The 19133-nt window shown below is 41.3% G+C and overlaps 2 protein-coding genes across 9 annotated transcripts in view; one reads left to right on the top strand and one right to left on the bottom strand.

Moving 5' to 3' along the window:
• Window positions 1–19133, top strand: part of PPFIBP1 (PPFIB scaffold protein 1) — a 184970-nt gene that overhangs the window by 62696 nt on the left and 103141 nt on the right. The window lies entirely within an intron of this gene.
• Window positions 11495–13153, bottom strand: LOC108531978 (uncharacterized protein C12orf71). Its single transcript, XM_017875660.1, is given in 4 exon segments — window positions 11495–11555; window positions 11557–11774; window positions 12585–12730; window positions 12733–13153. Coding segments are annotated over 4 exon segments (783 nt in total). The 5' UTR covers window positions 13091–13153.

Here is a 19133-nt window from a genome sequence, read left to right on the forward strand (position 1 = left end):
TTTTTTTTTTTTTTTAAAGAGACAGGGTCTCAGTTTATCGTCCAGGCTGGAGTGCAGTGGTGCGATCCTTGCTCACTGCAGCCTTGAGCTCCTGGGCTCAAGTGATCCTCCCACCTCAGTCTCCTGAGTAGCTGGGACTACAGGCATGTGCCACCATGCCCGGCTAGTTTTTAAATTTTTTGTGGAGACAGAGTCTTGTTTTATTGCCAAGTCTGGTCTTGAACTCCTGTCTCCAAGTGATCTTCCCACCTTGGTGTCCCACAGTGCTGAGATTACAAATGTGAGCCACTGCGCCTGGCTGTACTTTCAGTCTTAGGTGTTCTGGGAACTGGCAAATATATGAAATTTCATTTGCCTAAGAGTGCAAGCAACACCCTAGTCTCTCCTCTGTGCCAGTGGTCCTTGAGTTCATGCATGATAGTGGTGAATGCTGTCTTGTTATACCGTTTTTGAGGCTGAATGGACCCAGGTACAAGAATGAGGTGGGAGCCCCTTGTCCAGCTTCATCTCTGTCTTCTCTGCATTAGGCCAAGGAAGGTTGTGGGGCAGTAGGGTTAGCTGTTCACTCATGCCTGCCTGTATCATCACTCCACCCTGTAGTGCAGTGGTTTGTAAGTAGACAATTTGTAGCCACTGAGATAATGTCATCCCCAAAGAAAAGCATCTACTATGGATTTATCCTTTGCACCATTTTCTCTGTACCCTTTTTGCAGTCTTTATCACTTTCATTGTTATGTGGGGAGTGGGGTTTTCTATCTCCTGACTGTCTTTTGTGAACTAAATCTTATTTTATGCAATTTGTACTAAAAATTATAAAAATGCTGTTTGGGGATGGCAGTCTTATTTGGAATTGTGTCACATTGTTTGTTTTGTGCTTAATTGGTTCATGATAACTTGGACAATATGTAAATGATCTTGTTTTCATCATGGAACTCACAAAATGTTTTCCTTTCCATTTTTTTTCTTTAGTGCTCTCTCCTTTTCCTACCAAAAATCTAGGCTCACTTTTACCATCAGATGGAGATTTAGTTGGGCTTTTAGAACTCTCCCTTCAAGCAGATGCTTTGTGTGTGTGTGTGTGTGTGTGTGTCTGTAGTTTGTGGGCTGTTAGAAGCTATTTGCTCATCTTGTCAAAGCCATAACAGTCTTTTCATTCTCAGTTGCTTTGCTTTCTCCTCACCTCTTAGGAAATTGGCAGCCAATGACTTTGATTTTTTTTTCCTCTATGAGACAGATATGCTAGCATGTAACTGTAGACAGAGGAAGAGTTTGCACATTTAGCAAACGATCAAATAAGTGGCGTGTGGATGTGTGTGTACATACATGCTGGCTCTGTAACTGAACAAGTGGTGTTTTTTCTCTCAAGTCTCCATGCATTTATACATTTAATTAGGAGGCTCAAGTATCTGTGATGCCTTTTAGATATATAGCCTCAACAGTTTTTTAAGAAGGGGGAAGAGGGTCCAAGACAATTTTTACTCTTATTTAATGGATGTGTGGTTTAATGTATGATATGTTGGGGAAACCTGGGTTCTGATTCCATCGTTTCAGTGAGCTATGGTTTCCCATTGTTTCAGGAGTAGAGAAGTTGGGGAAGGGATCTCAATAGTTCTTAAATCTATCATTTAGCAGTAGCTCAAGGCTGTGTGCATCATAATCAAAGAAACGAGATTGAGTCCCCTGGGTGTGGTCTGCATTCCTTCTGTACTGTAGCTATTCTAGTCTTCTGGTCAAATCACAGCCCAGAGCTGCTTCAGCCGACAGGAAACTTAAATTAGGGATGTGCAATTTACAGCCACTGTAGCAGGATCCATTTAGTCCATAGACAGAAGATAACGTGTGCTCTCTCTGTAGAAATTATAGCAGCTTTCAGATGGAAATAGCCCTGAGAGTTTCTTGTGACTATTACCTTGAGCTGAGGTGTAATCCCTTACCAGTGGTGGAATCCTAAGTACAATACAACAGTTAATTGTCTTCTGTGTTTTCATCTGTGGTTCAGAACACAAATTGTTATTGTTCCATCAGCTTTTCTTGCTTATTGTTTGTTTTTTACCTAATTCCTTTATTGTTGTAGTAGTAGTTATGTGACATAGTTAGGCTTGACATAGTTTGGCTATTTGATACTGTGATATTAAGATATTTTTGAGGAAAAGGTCATCAGCTGTCTTTCTGGGCTATTCTGGGCATTTTGTACTCTATTTTGGATCTAACTTTTCTTGCTCTTGATTCTGATTAGCTGTTCTTCCTCTTTGCTTTGGCCTCTCAACTTGCTAGGAAGCTTTTCAACAAATCTGCTCTTGGATGACTGCTTTGTTCAACAAATAAACATTATCTCAACCTTGGGGAAGAGTTAAGAAGACACAGGATGGAACACTCTGTTAGATGCTTCTGGTTGTAAGCATGGAATTCCTGGAACAGAGAAGCTAAGCTTCCAATACATTGATGTCCGGAAGTTGTTTTCCTGCTTGAGGAGGTCACATTTCTACCAAGAGAAATGTGAATTCTGAGGCGTTTTCAAAAGTTTCGGATGATTTGGTGAGATTTAAATTGTCTTATTTTGATAAATTTTATAAATTAAAGAATGCATTATTTGCTTAGAAGAGTGGGATTTTTGATTCTTCGTGGTCTACATTGGTCTTACCTGAGGTCGCACACAGGCCTTTCAATAAGATTGGGCCTACTGTGTGGTTGGGATAGTTGAAAGCCAAGTATCAAGCAGGAAGTAAGAGTAGCAGATCTTAAAGCATTAGAATTCTCATAAGCGAAAACAGCAACACCCAGGAAAAATCCATTTACATTTACCCACAGTCCCCCTGGCCTGTGGACCTCTTTTCTCCTCTTGTTAGCCAGCAGAACAGCAATCTCTTCTTTGCAAGACTGTGGGTAATTCCAGGGGGACAGAAAAGGACAGAAAACACCAAGTGCCTCTATCCAGAGGGTGACTTTTGTTTCCTCACTTTGTGGCCCCACTGAATTCTCAGAAGGTAAAGCTGAGAGAACTCAGAGTGTATGGCTGGGTTTTTGCACTCTTTACCTGATAAAATCAGTTGATTCTTGTTTTTTGTGGTAGTTGTGCTCTGACGTGATTGTGAACACTGAATGACCAAACACTTTTCCTCGGGGAAATGCAGAGGCAGGTTCCTGCGAGCCTTTGACCACAGCATTTTTGCCAACTGATCAATACAGAACCTTGTTTTATGTGTGTTTCTGTTTAGACATAGACACCATTTTCACATATGTTGTTGAGTCATTAACACTGACACACACCCAACAGCTTTGTAACTCAGGCCTGAAGGAAGCTGACCTCACACACTGGTTTCATCCTTGAGGCACGGCCTCATTGCCTCAGGAGCACCAGGCAGCCCTTCCACACTGTGCGTGGAGCCATTTTAAACAGCACAACGATTGATGACAAGCACAAACATGTGAACAATGTGAAAAATGTGGCACAGAACAGACCATGAAAAGGACGCTTTATGGCAGGAGGGCTGAACTGATGCAGGAAAGTGGAGCATTGCCTTGTTCAACCTGAGCTGGGAACTCTGTGAGGGTGACTCGGAATTCTCGCTCCTTTGCAGGTGTCCATGAATGAGTGTGAAGGTACTAATGTGGTGGTTGCAAACAAATTTTAGCAAGTGGGCCAATTCTCATGTGTCAACTGCATAACAGAAGCAAAGTAATCCCAATTATTGTGATAAGAAACTTTCTCAGTCCTACTGTGTGGTTCGTGTAGAAAACCAATCATTTAAGGTAAAAATTACTTGTAAGCTGGTGTAGCCAGACCAATGTCCAGAAGATGTTTTTAAATAGGCTCTTGTGAGATAAAGACAGGCAAGGAAAATGTGCCCAAGAAATTATCATTTGTTGTTGAACAAATGATAATTAGCTGTGCTGCCAGGCTTTGAACATTTAGAGAAAGGGAACAACATCATGTATCCCCATGTCCTTGGCGTGAAAGGTAATACTGGCCAGCACCTAGGGGCATCTCAGCAAGTGAATGAATCCTAAATAAATGAATGAAAGAGCAGGGAGAATTCTTAGTGATGCCTGATGGCCCACTGTAGGGCACCTTAGGAGTCTCATGCATCGTTTTAGCCTAGATATATCATTTCCTGCCCACTGTGATCCTTAAATTAACTTGCCTAAATGTGCATCAACGGGCGGAAACAGTAGTGTCTGACTGTGAAAGGAAATCATGTGACACAGAGGTTATGTGTCATGCTCATTTTTATGCACAGCCCCTAGCACGTTAATGTTCATTAAATGGATTTGAATGAATGAATGAATTTAAATATCTGGAATACTTAGAAATGCAATGGCTTTAAAACCTTTTTAAATTTAAAACAGAGGTGACTTTGTAAGTCACTTTGTACTATAAGTCTGTACTCAGAGGAGTAGAAAGATGTGGATATTCTTTTGTTAACTAGCTTTGTCTATTGTATAAAACTGAGCTTTTCCACTCAGGAAACATCTACGCTGTGCTGTGTGCTGTGTCTCCCTGCACCCCCCTCATATAAATATCCAGGGATGAGAGTTAATTAAAGTAGAAGCTAGTTAGGCTTTCTGAAAGGAAATTACATTCAATTTCAGATATTATCTGTCTAAATTATTTCCTGCAGATGAACTGTTCATTTTACGAATTATTTATCATGGAGCTAGTGTGTACAAGAAACTGGGCCAGGGGCTTTGGAGCATGCAAAGATAAGCAGAACATAGGGGCTTTTGTCTAGTGGGAGGGAAAGACATAAGTGCACATTTTTGTAAGTCTGGATAAAATGTACACTAACTACAGGTAAAAGTGAAGTGCTGTGGTGGCATAAGGAAGAGTGAGGTTAATTCCAACCTCTTCTGTTCTGTGGAGGAGCTTCAGTATAACCTGGGTCTTGAATGCCCATTTGGGAATGGATGGGCAGCAGGGTAGACTGGAGAAGTAGCACATTAGGGTAAGAAGAGGTAACAGCATAGGCAAAAGCACTGGAGCATGAAGGTACAAGGAGCAAGTAACATAAAGGTTCTGGAGTGTGAGGGGCAGTGGGGGAGTATTGTGAAATAAGACTAGAAAATTGCCTCAGGATCCGATTATAGAGAGATTTAATGGTAGTTTGCTTGAACTTTATTCTGTAGTCATTAGGAGCAATAGCAGATACTAAAACAGAGGAATCGTGTGACAGCAGCAGGTAAAATTTGTAAGCACTCGTTATGTGCCAGGTACTAATCCTTACCATAGCCCTTTGAGGCTAATACTATTAGTATGGCAGTTTGTAGATGAGGAAACAGCACAGAGAAGTTAAGTAACTTCCCCAGGATCCACAGCAAATAAGTGGTGGACTGGGAATTGAAGCCAGGAAGTCAAACTTAAGAACTTGGGTTTTTAACGTGGGATTGCAGAATAAGATTCGGAGAGTCTTTGAACTTTTTAAATTATTTGCAAAGCAGTCAGTATATATGAATATGTACATTAGTTTAAGAGAGAATCTATGGCTTTAATCATATAAGAGATACATGCTTAAAAATGTTCATGAAGACTATATAGGCCAGGCATGGTAGCTCATGCCTGTAATCCCAGCACTTTGGGAGGCCAAGGTGGGCAGATTACTTGAGGCCAGGAGTTCCCGACCAGCCTGGCCAGCATGGTGAAACCCTGTCTCTGCTGAAACTATAAGAGTTAGCCTGTGTGATTGTGTATGCCTATAGTCCCAGCTACTTGGGACACTGAGGCATGAGAATCACTTGAACCCAGGAGGCGGAGGTTGCAGTGAGCAGAGATCGTGCCACTGTGCCCCAGCCTGGGCAACAGAGTGAGACTCTGTCTCAAGAAAAAAAAAAAGCCTATAAGAGCACCCTCTTTCACTCTCAGAAATCCCCCAGAATGCACAGTACATTATATAGTGACTATGCGTGTTCTTCTTGTTAGGTAGGAAGAAGCAGAACAATCTGTCACTGCTCAAAATAAAAGAAAATGTCCAAACAATTTGAAGAAATTATTAGTATTATAAGTGTCAGGCTGTTCTTGATTTGTGAGAAACAGAAAATTTGAAAGACGGTATTTTGAAGGTAGACATCAGATATTCAGGCTTTGAAACTTGCAAAAATTTCAAAGGGCAGAGGACCTATCTCCCCATTTGGCAAAATTATTCTTTTAATCTCAGCAAAAGCTAGATAAACTCTTGAAATCTTACATCTTCTGGAAAATACCTAGATGCTAGTCTGCTTTCAACTGAACCAATTTGCCTTTTTATGGTTAGGACTTGAAGGATGAATATTTACCAATCTATGAGACTGAAAATTCTTTGCAGCCAGCTGTGAACCCAAAGGCAGGTACCAGGATGAATGAAGAAATCCAGATTAAAGAATTGCCCAGTTTAGATCACTTGAGAAATCAAATTAATACCTAGGTTTTATTTAGAGTAAATGTTTTAATGTTTTAAATATATATAATATCATAAGATATTACTGTCGGCCGGGTGCAGTGGTTCACGCCTGTAATCCCAGCACTTTGGGAGGCCAAGGTGGGCGGATCAGGAGATCAAGACCATCCTGGCTAACACGGTGAAACCCCATCTCGACTAAAACTACAAAATAAAATTAGCCGGGCTTGGTGGCGGGCGCCTGTAGTTCCAGCTACTCAGGAGACTGAAGCAGGAGAATGGCATGAACTCGGGAGGCGCCAGCCTGGGGGACAGAGCGAGACTCCATCTCAAAAAAAAAAAGATATTACTGTCATACAAATGTAGCAGATGTAACACTTTAATAGAGATCTGTACTACTTACTTACTAGAGTTTTTCTTTATATTTTCCCTATCTTTGTTTTCTCTCTGTCTTTTTTTTTCCTGGACTCTTTGAAAGTAAGTTGCAGATATCATGACACTTCTACCCTTAAATATTTCAGCCTAAATTTCCTAAGAACCTAGTCCATGTTCAAAACCAAAATATCCTTTACTATATTTTTTGTTTTTCTTTTGGTTTTGATCAAAGAGTCCATCAAAAATCACAAATAGCAATTGGTTGTCATGTTTCCTTCATCTCTTTTTTGAACTGTCTTGTCTCCCTGTCTTTTTGGTGTTTCATTATGTTAACATGTTTTAAAAGTCAAAGACAGTTGTCTGGTAAAATATCCTGTAGTCTAGATTCATCTAACTGTTGGTGTCCTCATAATTAGATTCAAATTAAACATTGCTAGCAAGTGTACATTGCTTCTCTTCGGAAGGTGTATGATATTAGCTAGGCTAAGTTTAATCACTTGGCTAAGTTGGTGTTGGCCAGACCTCGCCATTGTAAAGGTGCCTAATCCTCTTGATAACTAAGAAGGCACCTGTGGAGTAATCTTAAGAGACCATGTGCATGTTTTTTCCCTGACAGCGATTCACTCAATGGTTTTAGCATCTATTTTTGATCCTTATATGAATCAATTATTAAGTTGTTGGTTGCAATATGGTACTAACTTGATTTCTAAAGTGATTTTACTGAAGAAAAATTCTTCTTTCTATCCCCATCCCCTGCTTGAGGAAAATCTTGGCCCCAAAGATGCGTAACAGAAGGATCGATGAAAGTGAAACTTGAAAACAACTCTCCAAACACACATTAACTATGAAGATGTTTGAAGGGTTTTCTTTTCCTTTCTGAGTGGGTTTGTGGGAAACCTCTACCCTAGGGTGAGAGCTCTTTCTTTTAGAGATTTGTACTTAAAATAATCTTTATTGATGCAGGTGAGGAAAACTAAATAAATTGCCATTCTGATTTTCTTTTGAACTGAGAGAATTCCGTAGTAATGAGGTGAATTTTCTTTCAATGCCACAATCTGAAAAGCTATGGTGTATACCATACCATTTGAAAATGTCTTAGAAGTAGTTCCTTATAAAGCATATTATATTGAAATCAAATGGTCATTAAAACCATGGAATTCCTTTGAAAGGTGGGATAAAGCAGAAATTGTTTTGTCTTGGTACTTCTTGATCTAGGCTAATAATCCTTTGGGGGAATTTATCCTGAGGCTTTTTACTCATTCTGCTCACGACTGGCTCACTCAGGGAGTGTTATCTGATGAAGATCTTATTTCACTTCTGAAAGCACAGCGTTGTTCTATTTGTTTGAGGTATTAGTAGGTGGCAGGAAAAGATTGACTCCAGGCATTGCAATATAAAACCCACCCGTCCATCTTGAAATTAGAGATTGTCCTGTATGCTATATAAGTTCTCCCACTTGCAATGTAGAATGAGGAGACATATTTTTGAAGCAATTAACTGTTCCTTCAAAATTTTCTTTATTGTTGGTGTAAGGACTTTAGCACTCTCTAGGAAATCATTTATAACTTGCTTCATTTTTCTTTTGTAAGAGGATTTTAGACACTGTTCTTGTGACCAGTTAGACTTGGACCCATACATCTTCTTGAGCCATGAATTTTCTGGTCTCAAAGACCCGGGCTCAAGCGATCCTTGCACCTCAGCCTCCCCAAGTGCTGAGATTATAGGCATGAGCCGCCACTCCTGGCCAATAACGTATTTGACACTATAATTAAGAAATATTGAGATATTTCTTATTTTAAAATACTTTGTCCTGCTTTCTAATATATAGCATGACACTCAACCTCAAAGGGTATGGAAGGCTTACTTTATTGTAAAGGCTTGCAAAGCACATTGCTTAAATTTTAGGGACAGGTTCATACCTGCCAAACAGGTTTATAAAACACTGATGAATAAACACAAGTATGTCAGAAATCTTACTAAAGAACAGTGCATCTTATTCAGTGTAGACAGTCTTTTTAAGTATTTTGGTTGAGTTTGTCCTAGAGCTTAATTACTAGAGTAAGAATTAAAATAATAAAACTGGTTGCAAGTCTCTTGAGGGTAAGAGATGTCATCTTTCTTTCAGGCCTATCATAGTGTCTAGTCTAAAGCAACAATAAGGCTCCAGGTGTATTTGTTGAATTAAATTTTCAATTTAGTTTCTGATTTCCTTTAGTCTTAATAGATTTCTCAATTGATAGGTCGCCGTCTCACCTGACTTCTACTTGATGGCCATGTTCTCTTCTTGTCTGCCTCCCTTTTCATTCCTATTCTTGACCCTACTGATCAGTCTCTTTTGACTTAAAGCATAGCAACTCTTTAAGCTGTTGTATTTCACTTTTTAAAATTTATATAGACAGGATACTTTAAAAACATTTAAAGAATTACATGGAGTCAGAGAGATAGATGACTTTGTACTAAACACTGTGTTAGGATTTTGTTTTTTTGTGTGTGTTTTGAGACGGAGTCTTGCTCCATCGCCTGGGCTGGAGTGCAGTGGTGCCATCTTGGCTCACTGCACCCTCTGCCTCCTGGGTCCAAATGATCCTCCTGCCTCAGCCTCCTGAGTAGCTGGGATTACAGGCCCCTGCCACCATACCTGGCTAATTTTTGTATTTTTAGTACAGACAGCATTTTACCATGTTGCCCAGGCTGATCTCAAACTCCTGACCTCAAGTGATCTGCCCACCTCAGCCTTCCAAAGTGCTGAGATTACAGGTGTGAGCCACCGCGCCCAGCCCAGTGTGTTAGGATTTGCAATATAAAGGAACTAAGACCTGGTGCTTGCCTTTAGATCTCACAGTCTACAAGTAAAATAGATCTAAAAAGAGGGCTGAAAAGTACAGGTCATGGCAAGAAGGTGGCAGGGCAGGGACTGGGGACAGCTAAAGGAGGGTCATGATCCCTTTGCCTGAAGGATCAGTAATGCCCAATAGTAACCCTAGAGCAGGATCTTTAAGGATGAGTTTCCCAGGTAGTTAGGAAATGGAGAGGGAAATCCCTATGGTTCTGTGTGTTGGCTGCAGTGAGGAGCAAGAGGGTCCCCTTCGGGAACTTAATGAGTATAGATTTTTAAAGTATCTGGGAGAAGAGAAAGGCAGGGCAAGGCAGATGTTACTAGATGTGGTAGACATGCCAAGTTTGGGAAGGAGGTGTATGGGTTGGATCTAGAGGGAAGCAGATAGAAGTTGGGGAACAGGAAACCGTTTACAACCAACCTCCCCATGCTGAGTGGATTATTACTTCATTAGAACTCAGTGTTTACGCACTACACAGTATTATCACTCATACTCTTTATAGTCGTATGTTTGCCTGACTTTATCTCTTAAATAAGTCACGTGAGCCTAAAATTGAGGGTTTCTGTTTTTTTGTTTTGTTTTGACAAGCTGTTTTCTGTTTTTTGTTTTGTTTTNTAGAACTCAGTGTTTACGCACTACACAGTATTATCACTCATACTCTTTATAGTCGTATGTTTGCCTGACTTTATCTCTTAAATAAGTCACGTGAGCCTAAAAATTGAGGGTTTCTGTTTTTTTGTTTTTGTTTTGACAAGCTGTTTTTCTGTTTTTTGTTTTGTTTTGTATCTGACACTCCTATTTGCTAAATATTTGTAGAAGGAAGGAAGAAGAGAGAAAGGAGAGGGATAGAGAATTGAAATTGAGGAAAGGAAGGAATTTGAAACTGAAGAGTCATATGCTTTGCCACATAAACTCTGAAGGTCACACAGGATGGTAGTGCCAGCAGAAGAAGGAGGACATTGAATGAACCTGTGGTTGAATGAGGTAGAGATGCTGGGGAGGTGAGAGTCAGGACAAGAAGGCTGAGAGCAGCCTTCCTCAAAGAAGTTGACTTTTAGTGGAATGTTCAATGACAATTGCAAACGAGTTTCAAAGGGCAGAATGGAATGGGTTGGGAGAGGACTTGGTTAAGATTTGCTGAAAACTCTGAACTTTTGGTAAGTACTGCTCTGTGTGGGAAATGTTTCAATGAGAATTGACTCTTAATTAACTCTCACTCTTGGATATCCCTTGAACAAGTTCTCCGGAGAGTTCCTTAGGAGAATGTCTACTTGCAACAACAGTAATAATATTTATCAAGTGCTTGTGTTACCTCATAATCTCTCACACTAACCCTGTGAGGTATGTTATTATCTTCCACATCTTTTGAATGAGGACAGCTAGACTTAGAGTGGTTAAGTGGCAACCACAATCCTCCCATTGCGTCCCAGGTCCCCGGGGAATATCAGAACTGCTGTCCGATTTCCTGAAATTGAAATTAATTTCCTCGGTGACTTAATATCCACTGCCACTCGCTCAAGTCCTGCAAGTTCAATCCAAATCATCCTGCTACCATGGAAATCTGACGGGTCACGCTGCTGTCTACTGAAAATGGGGATTTGGGTTAATGATAAAATAGGTTAAAATACATAAAATAGATAAACTAGGGTAAAATACAGTAAGAATGGGTGAGAGGAGAGAAAAATAATACTTGAGTTTAGGAAGCATAATACTAAAAATTTCCTGAGAAAGAATTTTCAGGAAATTTTAGACAACACATGTGCTTGAAATGTGAGTCAAGATGGTGTGCTGGAAGAGGAAGACATGGGTAACAAGAGCATTTATTTTGTTTATTGAGGAAAAAAATGATGGGGATTATTAATGGAATCCTCATTGTGGATTATTTTCAACTTTCCAAAAAGTTTTAAAATCTGTCTATATGGAATGTCCTAATTCAGGGGTTTCCTGAGGTTGAATTCTCTTGTGACTGTGAAAGTCTTTTCCTTGGTGCTGGCCGATGGGGGGCCTTCACAGGGTGATCCCTCCTCAGCCAAGGGGAGAGGATACACTGCCTCAGTCAGCTGAAGGCCCACCCAAAGTTCAGGTAGCACTGGGCCTGTGTGTGGGAAGGAGTGTCATCCTTCTCCGGCTGCTCTGACAGGATTGAGATCTCTGGAGCACTTGTCCTTTGGCTGGCAGTTGCCTGGCTTATCATCTGCCAAGAAAATAAAGAATGTGTTAGGTAGGTATAACCATGACAGCAGCCAACTCAACATTTACTCATTTGTGGAACTCACATCCTTTTAGCAAAAATAGTCCAAGTAGGCCGGGTGCAGTGGCTCATGCCTGTATTACCAGCACTTTGGGAGGCCGAGGCATGTGGATCAGTTGAGGTCAGGAGCTAGACACAAGCCTGGCCAACATGGTGAAACCCAATCTCTACTAAAAATATAAAAGTTAGGGTGGCGGATGCCTGTAATCCCAGCTAATCAGGAGGTTGAGGCAGGAGAATCACTTGAACCCGGGAAGTGGAGGTTGCAGTGAGCTGAGATCACACCACTGCACTCCAGCCTGGGCAACGGAGCAAGAATCTGTCTAAAAAAAAAAAAAAAAAAAAAAAGCCCAAGTGTCAATGCAAAGTTTCAATGCCCATTAATACTAAATATGTACGTTTTTGGTGGGGAGGGAGATATAGTTGCTAGCCCTTCTCCTTGCTTGCTACCCTCTTGTTTCCCTAAGCATTCCTCAGTCTTTTCCCTAAAACTCCACCCTGACTCCTTTCCTTGTTATCTGTCTCCCACTGGTTTCACGTCAGACCTCCTGGGACCTGCTTCCTGGTGGTCGTAAGATTCTGTGGTTCAACCCAGGCCTATCCCTTACTGTCCTGTGAGGCATCTCTGCTCTCCTCAGCCAGCTCATGTTCCTTAAGCCTTGGAGGAGTCTGTGGAGACTGCATAATGTCTTTATTTTCTGATGGTTTGCACTTGGGCAGGTCTTGACAAGCATCATGTTCTTGATGACTGACCTGAACCACTTCCGGAGGGGAGCCGCCGGACAGCTGGAAATCTTTCTGAGTCATTTCAGGAAACATGGCATCATCATCTTCATTATCTTTCAGATTTTCTAGAAATGTCTGAAACTCTTGCACAAGATTATTCAGTTTGCCGACAGTTTTGTTCTTTATTTTGGTAACTTGTCTATCCACAGGTTGTTTCCATATAGAAGCCTATTAGCTATTGAGTCTGTGTTGTTGGAACTGACATCCACATCCCAGGCCAGGAAGATGCTTAGTTTGCAAAACTGCTCTGGTTCATCCTGAATTTGGTCTTGTCTCTTCATGCATCTCCTTATCCTTTCAGTCCCCCATGCCCCTTGGATGGGAGGGAGAAAGTGGATGGAAGAACCCTTGGAAGTTGCGTCTTCACAGGAGGTTGTGTCCTCACAGGGGAAATAGCCCACAGAGAGGCTCAGGTTGGAATTGGATTTGGAGCTGTAGTCCTCTATGTCGCTGTTAGAGGATGAATATGCCATGGAGTTCAAAGGTGCAAATCTGTCTCAACTCGAGAAACTTCAAAAAAGAAAAGAAGAAAAAATAAAAAGTAGGTGGGACCAGAGAGAAGAGAATCATGGCACTTAAGCAAAAACATTATTCATCCCCCCTCCCTTTTTTTTTTTAGATGAAGTCTCGCTCTGTCACCCAGGCTGGAGTGCAGTGGTGTGATCTTGGCTCACTGCAACCTCCACCTCCTGGGTTCAAGTGATTCTTCTGCCTCAGCCTCCCAAATAGCTGGAATTATAGGTACCCGCAACCACGCCCAGCTAATTTTTGTAGTTTTAGTGGAGATACGGTTTCACCATGTTGCCCAGACTGGTTTCGAGCTCCTCACCTCAGGTGATCTACCCACCTTGGCCTCCCAAAGTGCTGGGATCACAGGCATGAGCCACCATGCCCAGCCCCATTCCCTTTTCTCTTCAGAACTACCCCATTTAGATTGACGTCTTATCCTATTTTTACAGTCTCCCAGTGAAGGGCAGAAGAGTCAGCCCTCTGCCTTTCAAAACTTACTTCATTGTGATATCATCCGATCTACTAAGCATCTCCACCTCTCATCATTTGTCCTATTACAGTTGTAAGATCTTGTATCATAAAATAAAAAGATCATTATATAAAATTGGAAAAATATAGAAAAGTACGAAGACGAAAACAAACATGCCATAGTCCCACCTTCTAAAGGTAATACCTATCAAAACATTTTGATTGACTTCCTTATCTTTTTTATTTATATAAACACACATATATCTGTACATTTATACAATATATCCACGTATACATATATGTGAATGTAGCAATCATATCAGTTGAAACTGAGATTATTTTATGGCATAGCCTACAACAAACATATATATGGTTACTCTGCAATTTTTAATTACTTCTTATTAATGACCATTAGGTGGTAGTTATTGTTTTACTAAATAAATCTGTAGTAAACCTGCTTTTCCATAAATCTTTGACTATGACTCTTATTTTGCTATATATAGGATTAATGGACCAAACATCACAAATATATTGCAGTCTTGTGCTAGTTGATACCAAATTACTTTCCAGAAAGGTTTCGCTGTTTAGATGCCCATCCTCCCATCATCTGATGACACTTTTTAGTCTAGCTTTTTCTGTGAAGCCCTGGAAAGCAAGTAGGGCTGGAAGAATGTGCTCATGTGCGTGCACACACACACATGCATGCACACACGCATGTGCGTGCAAACATACATGCAAGACAGTCACACCCTGCCGTGGTGGCTGCCCACATGGAAGAAGTGCTGCTAACTCCTGAGACAAAAAGGGAAAACATGAGAAATCCTTCACATCCCAAGTCTCAGTGGCTAGAAGTCCAGCTGTCAGAAGTCTGTGTTCTGAGACTGTTGGTTACCGTGGCAACAGAAAGACCTGAATTAGAGCCAGGAATGTGGAGAGAGGAAAGGAAAAAGGGGGATAGAAAGCCACAGAATCTATCCCTTGGCTTCCAAAATATTCTATGCCCTAGGCTGGGTGCAGTGGCTCATGCCTGTAATCCTAGCACTTTGGGAGGCCGAGGCGGGTGAATCACCTGAAGTCTGGAGTTCTAGACCTGCCTGACCAACATGGAGAAACCCTGTCTCTACTAAGAATACAAAATTAGCCAGGTGTGGTGGCGCATACCTGTAATCCCAGCTACTCAGGAGGCTGAGGCAGGAGAATCACTTGAACCCAGGAGGTGGAGGTTGCGGTGAGCGGAGGTCACGCCATTGCACTCCAGCCTGGGCAACAAGAGCGACACTCTGACTCAAAAAAAAAAAAAAAAAATATGTGTATATATGTATATATATACGTGTGTGTGTGTGTGTGTGTGTGTGTGTGTTTGTGTGTATTCTATGCCCATACCATCCCGGGTTGAAGAGGATCCCTCTTGAGGGTAGAAGGACGAATGCATGGAGGTTACTTCTCTCTTGTCAGGTGGCTAAGATGGTTCCCGTCCTTAGGAGATTTAGAGCTCTAAATAAGGGGCATGGGTATAAACATACACATACACACACACACACACACACACACACACAGAGAGAGAGAGAGAGAGAGAGAGAGAGATGCTTACAAATAGAAATCAAAAAGCCAAGAAACACTTATCTGACCTAAAAGAACCTCAACGCATTGGAATCTATCAATTTCTAAAGATCTTTTCCAAATATTTGTCTCCATTTCCACTTAACAAGATTACAGTTAAAGTTTGCCATGACTCACTCTCATGTTTTTCACTGTAGAATTGGCTTAAATTCGTTTGTTCTGTTAAATAAGATTGTTTAAGGAATTCTGATGACATGATAGAAGAAATAGGCAGACTTAGAGTTAGAAAGAAGCAGGTTCTGCTACCCAACAGATGCAGCCTGACAGGTGCCCACAGACTGCCCACAGCTCCCCTGGGTGATTGTGGACCTGGATTAATCCTGGAGGATGTTTAAGTCAGAAGCAACATGTTCCCTAGCATTTATTTTATTTTGTTTTATTATTATGTTTTATTTTTAGAGACAAGGTCTCACTCTGTTGCCCAGGCTGGAGTGCAGTGATGCCGTCATAGCTCACTGCAGCCTCAAACTCCTTGGCCTCAAGCAAACTTCCTCAGCCTCCCAGGTAGCTAAGACTATAGGTGTATACCACCACACCTGGCTAGTTTTCCCTAGCACTTATTTAACACTTATTATATGCCAGGTCTTGTACTAAGCACTTTACATGTGTCATTTGTTTAATCCTTACAGCAACTCAATCAGTTAAGTATCATCATTTGCCCCATTCAATAGGAGGAACCAAGGCATGAACGGTTTTATAACTCTCTCACATTCCCCGATCATAAACCCAGAACCTGGATTCAAACATAGGTAGTCTGGCTTCAGAGCCCGTATCCTGAGCTCTACACACTCTTGTCTCAGGAGGCTGACCACCCACCTCCTCCCTGGAAGATTCCTGGAGGAGCTGATCCAGGCCAAAATAAACCCATGTTCTGGTTCCTTGGAAGAAAATCCTTTGAGGGGAACAGCTTGTTCTAAGAGACTTGCAAGAGAACTGGCCTAACAGTGGTGTCCACATTTGGGGCAGGCCAAAATGAGATTTAAAATTAGCATTTGGCTTCCTCTTTGGCGTAATGGGATCTGGAGTCCTCTCTCTACCTTTTCATAAAAAGTTGGTGAGTGCCTTCCAGAACTCTGGGGGCCTAAAGAAGAATTCATAAGTAGCTTCTTCTCCATGCCACTGGAGTGGAGGCACAGGAGAAACTATGTTTTGTCATTACTCATGGAAATGGAACACTTTGAACTGAATATAAACATTTAAGGAAAAAATGATTTTCCAGCATAAACCACCAAAGTTTAGAGTGATCCTGAGGATAGAAGAGCTTCAAGGGGGAGGCAACCTCAGATAAAACTTGAAATTTTATTTATTTATTTTTTTAAATTTATTTTTGAGATGGAGTTTCGCTCTTGCTGCCCTGGCTGGAGTGCAACGGCGCGATCTCCGGCTCACTACAACCTCCGTCTCCCGGGTTCAAGGGATTCTCATGCCTCAGCCTCCCAAGTCGCTGGGATTACAGGCATGTGCCACCACACCTGGCTAATTTTTGTATTTTTAGTAGAGACAGGGTTTCTCCATGTCAGCCAGGCTGGTCTCAAACTCCTGACCTCAGGCGATCGGCCCACCTCAGCCTCCCAAAGTGCTAGGATTACAGGCATGAGCCACTATGCCCAGCCAGAAATTTTACTTACTTATACCATTTCTCTACTGTATATTTGTAGAGATATTGTATTAGTCCATTCTCATGCTGCTAATAAAGACATACGCAAGACTGGGTCGTTTATAAAGAAAAAAAGTTTAATGGACTCACAGTTCCATGTGGCTGGGGAGGCCTCACAATCATGGCAGAAGGCAAAGGAGCAGCAAAGTCACATCTTACGTGGTGGCAGGCGAGAGAGAGCATGTGCCGGGGAACTCCCCTTTACAAAACCATCAGATCTCATGAGACTTATTCACGATCATGAGAACAGCATGGGAAAGACCCACCCCCATGATTCATTTACCTCCCACAACACCAGAGAATTATGGGAACTATAATTTGAGATTTGGGTGGGGACACAGCCAAACCATATCAAATATATTCTCTATAATATCTCTATGTATGTGTGTACACAACTTTGAAAATATACAACTCAGGTAGTGAAAGTGCCTGAAACACACTTTCTTGTTATAGAAAAATATATGATCATTTAGGTTTTTCTTTTTAAAGCATCATAGAAATAGCAATGACACACATCATCCTTAGGATGCCATGCCAAGGAATGTAGTCCCTATTAAGTAACTCCGCTTTCACCTCCAAAAGAAAATCAGGGGATTTGGGGGTCCTCATTAACAATACAGCTCATGTTAATTTTTTTCTTAGGGCCTTAGACGTGCAGGTCTAGCTTCTCTTGGATTACAGTTATTACATTGTCTAAGTTGTATAAGCTGCCTTTTCTCTTGAAGCAAGATCAACTATAATAAAGCTTCTTGAAGTTTTAGAAATGATAGTATGTTGTAGATTTATAATGTTTTAGGCCTGAAGCCGATAATAACTAAGAATTGGAACACTTCCTAAGATTCATTTGACTTGATGGGATTTGGAACCTAAATGTACAGAGCAGGAAGTTTCTAATTTAGAAGTTAAGCTGTTATGATACTTAATTTTATGTTTCATCTTGGCTAGGCCGTGTGGTGCTCAGAGATTTGTTCAGCATTATTCCGGGGGTCTCCATGAGGGTATTTCTGTATGGACTAGTATTTGAATCAGTAGACCCAGTAAAGCAGATTGCCCTCCCCAATGTGGGTGGACATCATCCTGTCCACTGAGGCCTAAGTAAAACAAAACACTGAGTAAAGGAGATTTCACACAGTCCTTCTCTGCTCCTGGAAACAGACTGGCACTTACACTATCAACTCTCCTGCTTCTCAAGCCTTCAGACTCAGACTGGAATTATACCATTGGGTTTTCTGGGTCTCCAGGTAGAGTTAACAGATCTTGGGACTTCTCAGTCTACATAACTGCAGGAACCAATTCCCTAAAATCTCTCTCCTTTCTCTTTCTCTCCCTCCCTCCTGCCTCCCTTCCTTCCTTTTTCTTTCGTCTTTCTCCTTCCTTCCTTTCACCCATTCATTTCCTATTGGTTCTGTATCTCTAAAGAACCTAAAGTAATACAGCTATTTATTTTTCATTTATTGAAATTATGAAATATTTTAAGCATACTAAGAAGAGACGTCCTGAACCTGTGATGGGATGCACTGAGGGCGCAGCATCGTTTCTGTGGTATTCTTGCCAACCGAGTATAATCTCATTCATGAGAAAATATCTGACAAACTCCAGTTGTGGGACATTTGACAAAGTTTCTGACAAGTATCAGGTCAAGAAAGGCAAGGAAAGACCGAGGTGCTGTCACAGACTGCAAGAGACTAAGGAGAAGGAACCACTAAATGGAATATGTGATTCTAGATAGGATTGTAGAATAAAAAAAAGGACATCAGTGGAAAAACAGGAAATTCCAATACCATCTTTGTTTTAGTTAATCATGTTGTACCAAAGTTAATACCTGGTCTGATCATTGTACTATGGCTGTATAAGAGGTTAATGTTAGTGTTGTAAGCTGAGAGGTATGTACTATGTTTGCAACTTCTCTGTAAGTATAAAATTAGGTCAAAATGAAGAGTTAAAAGAAGGGCTGGGCGCAGTGGCTCATACCTGTAATCCTAGCATTTGGGGAGGTCGAGGCAGGTGGATCACCTGAGGTCAGGAGTTTAAGACCAGCCTGACCAACATAGTGAAACCCCATCTCTACTAAAAATACAAGAAATTAGCTGAGTGTGGTGCCACATGCCTGTAGTCCCAGCTACTTGGGAGGCTGAGGCAAGGGAATCACTTGAACCGGGGAGGCAGAAGTTGCAGTGAGCTGAGATCGGGCCACTATACTCCAGCCAGGGCAACAAGAATGAAACTCTATCTCAAAAAAAAAAAAAAAAAAAAAAAAATTA

This window comes from Rhinopithecus bieti, unplaced genomic scaffold (assembly GCF_001698545.2).
Source record: "Rhinopithecus bieti isolate Rb0 unplaced genomic scaffold, ASM169854v2 scaffold_7884, whole genome shotgun sequence".
Classification (NCBI taxonomy): Eukaryota; Metazoa; Chordata; class Mammalia; order Primates; family Cercopithecidae; genus Rhinopithecus; species Rhinopithecus bieti.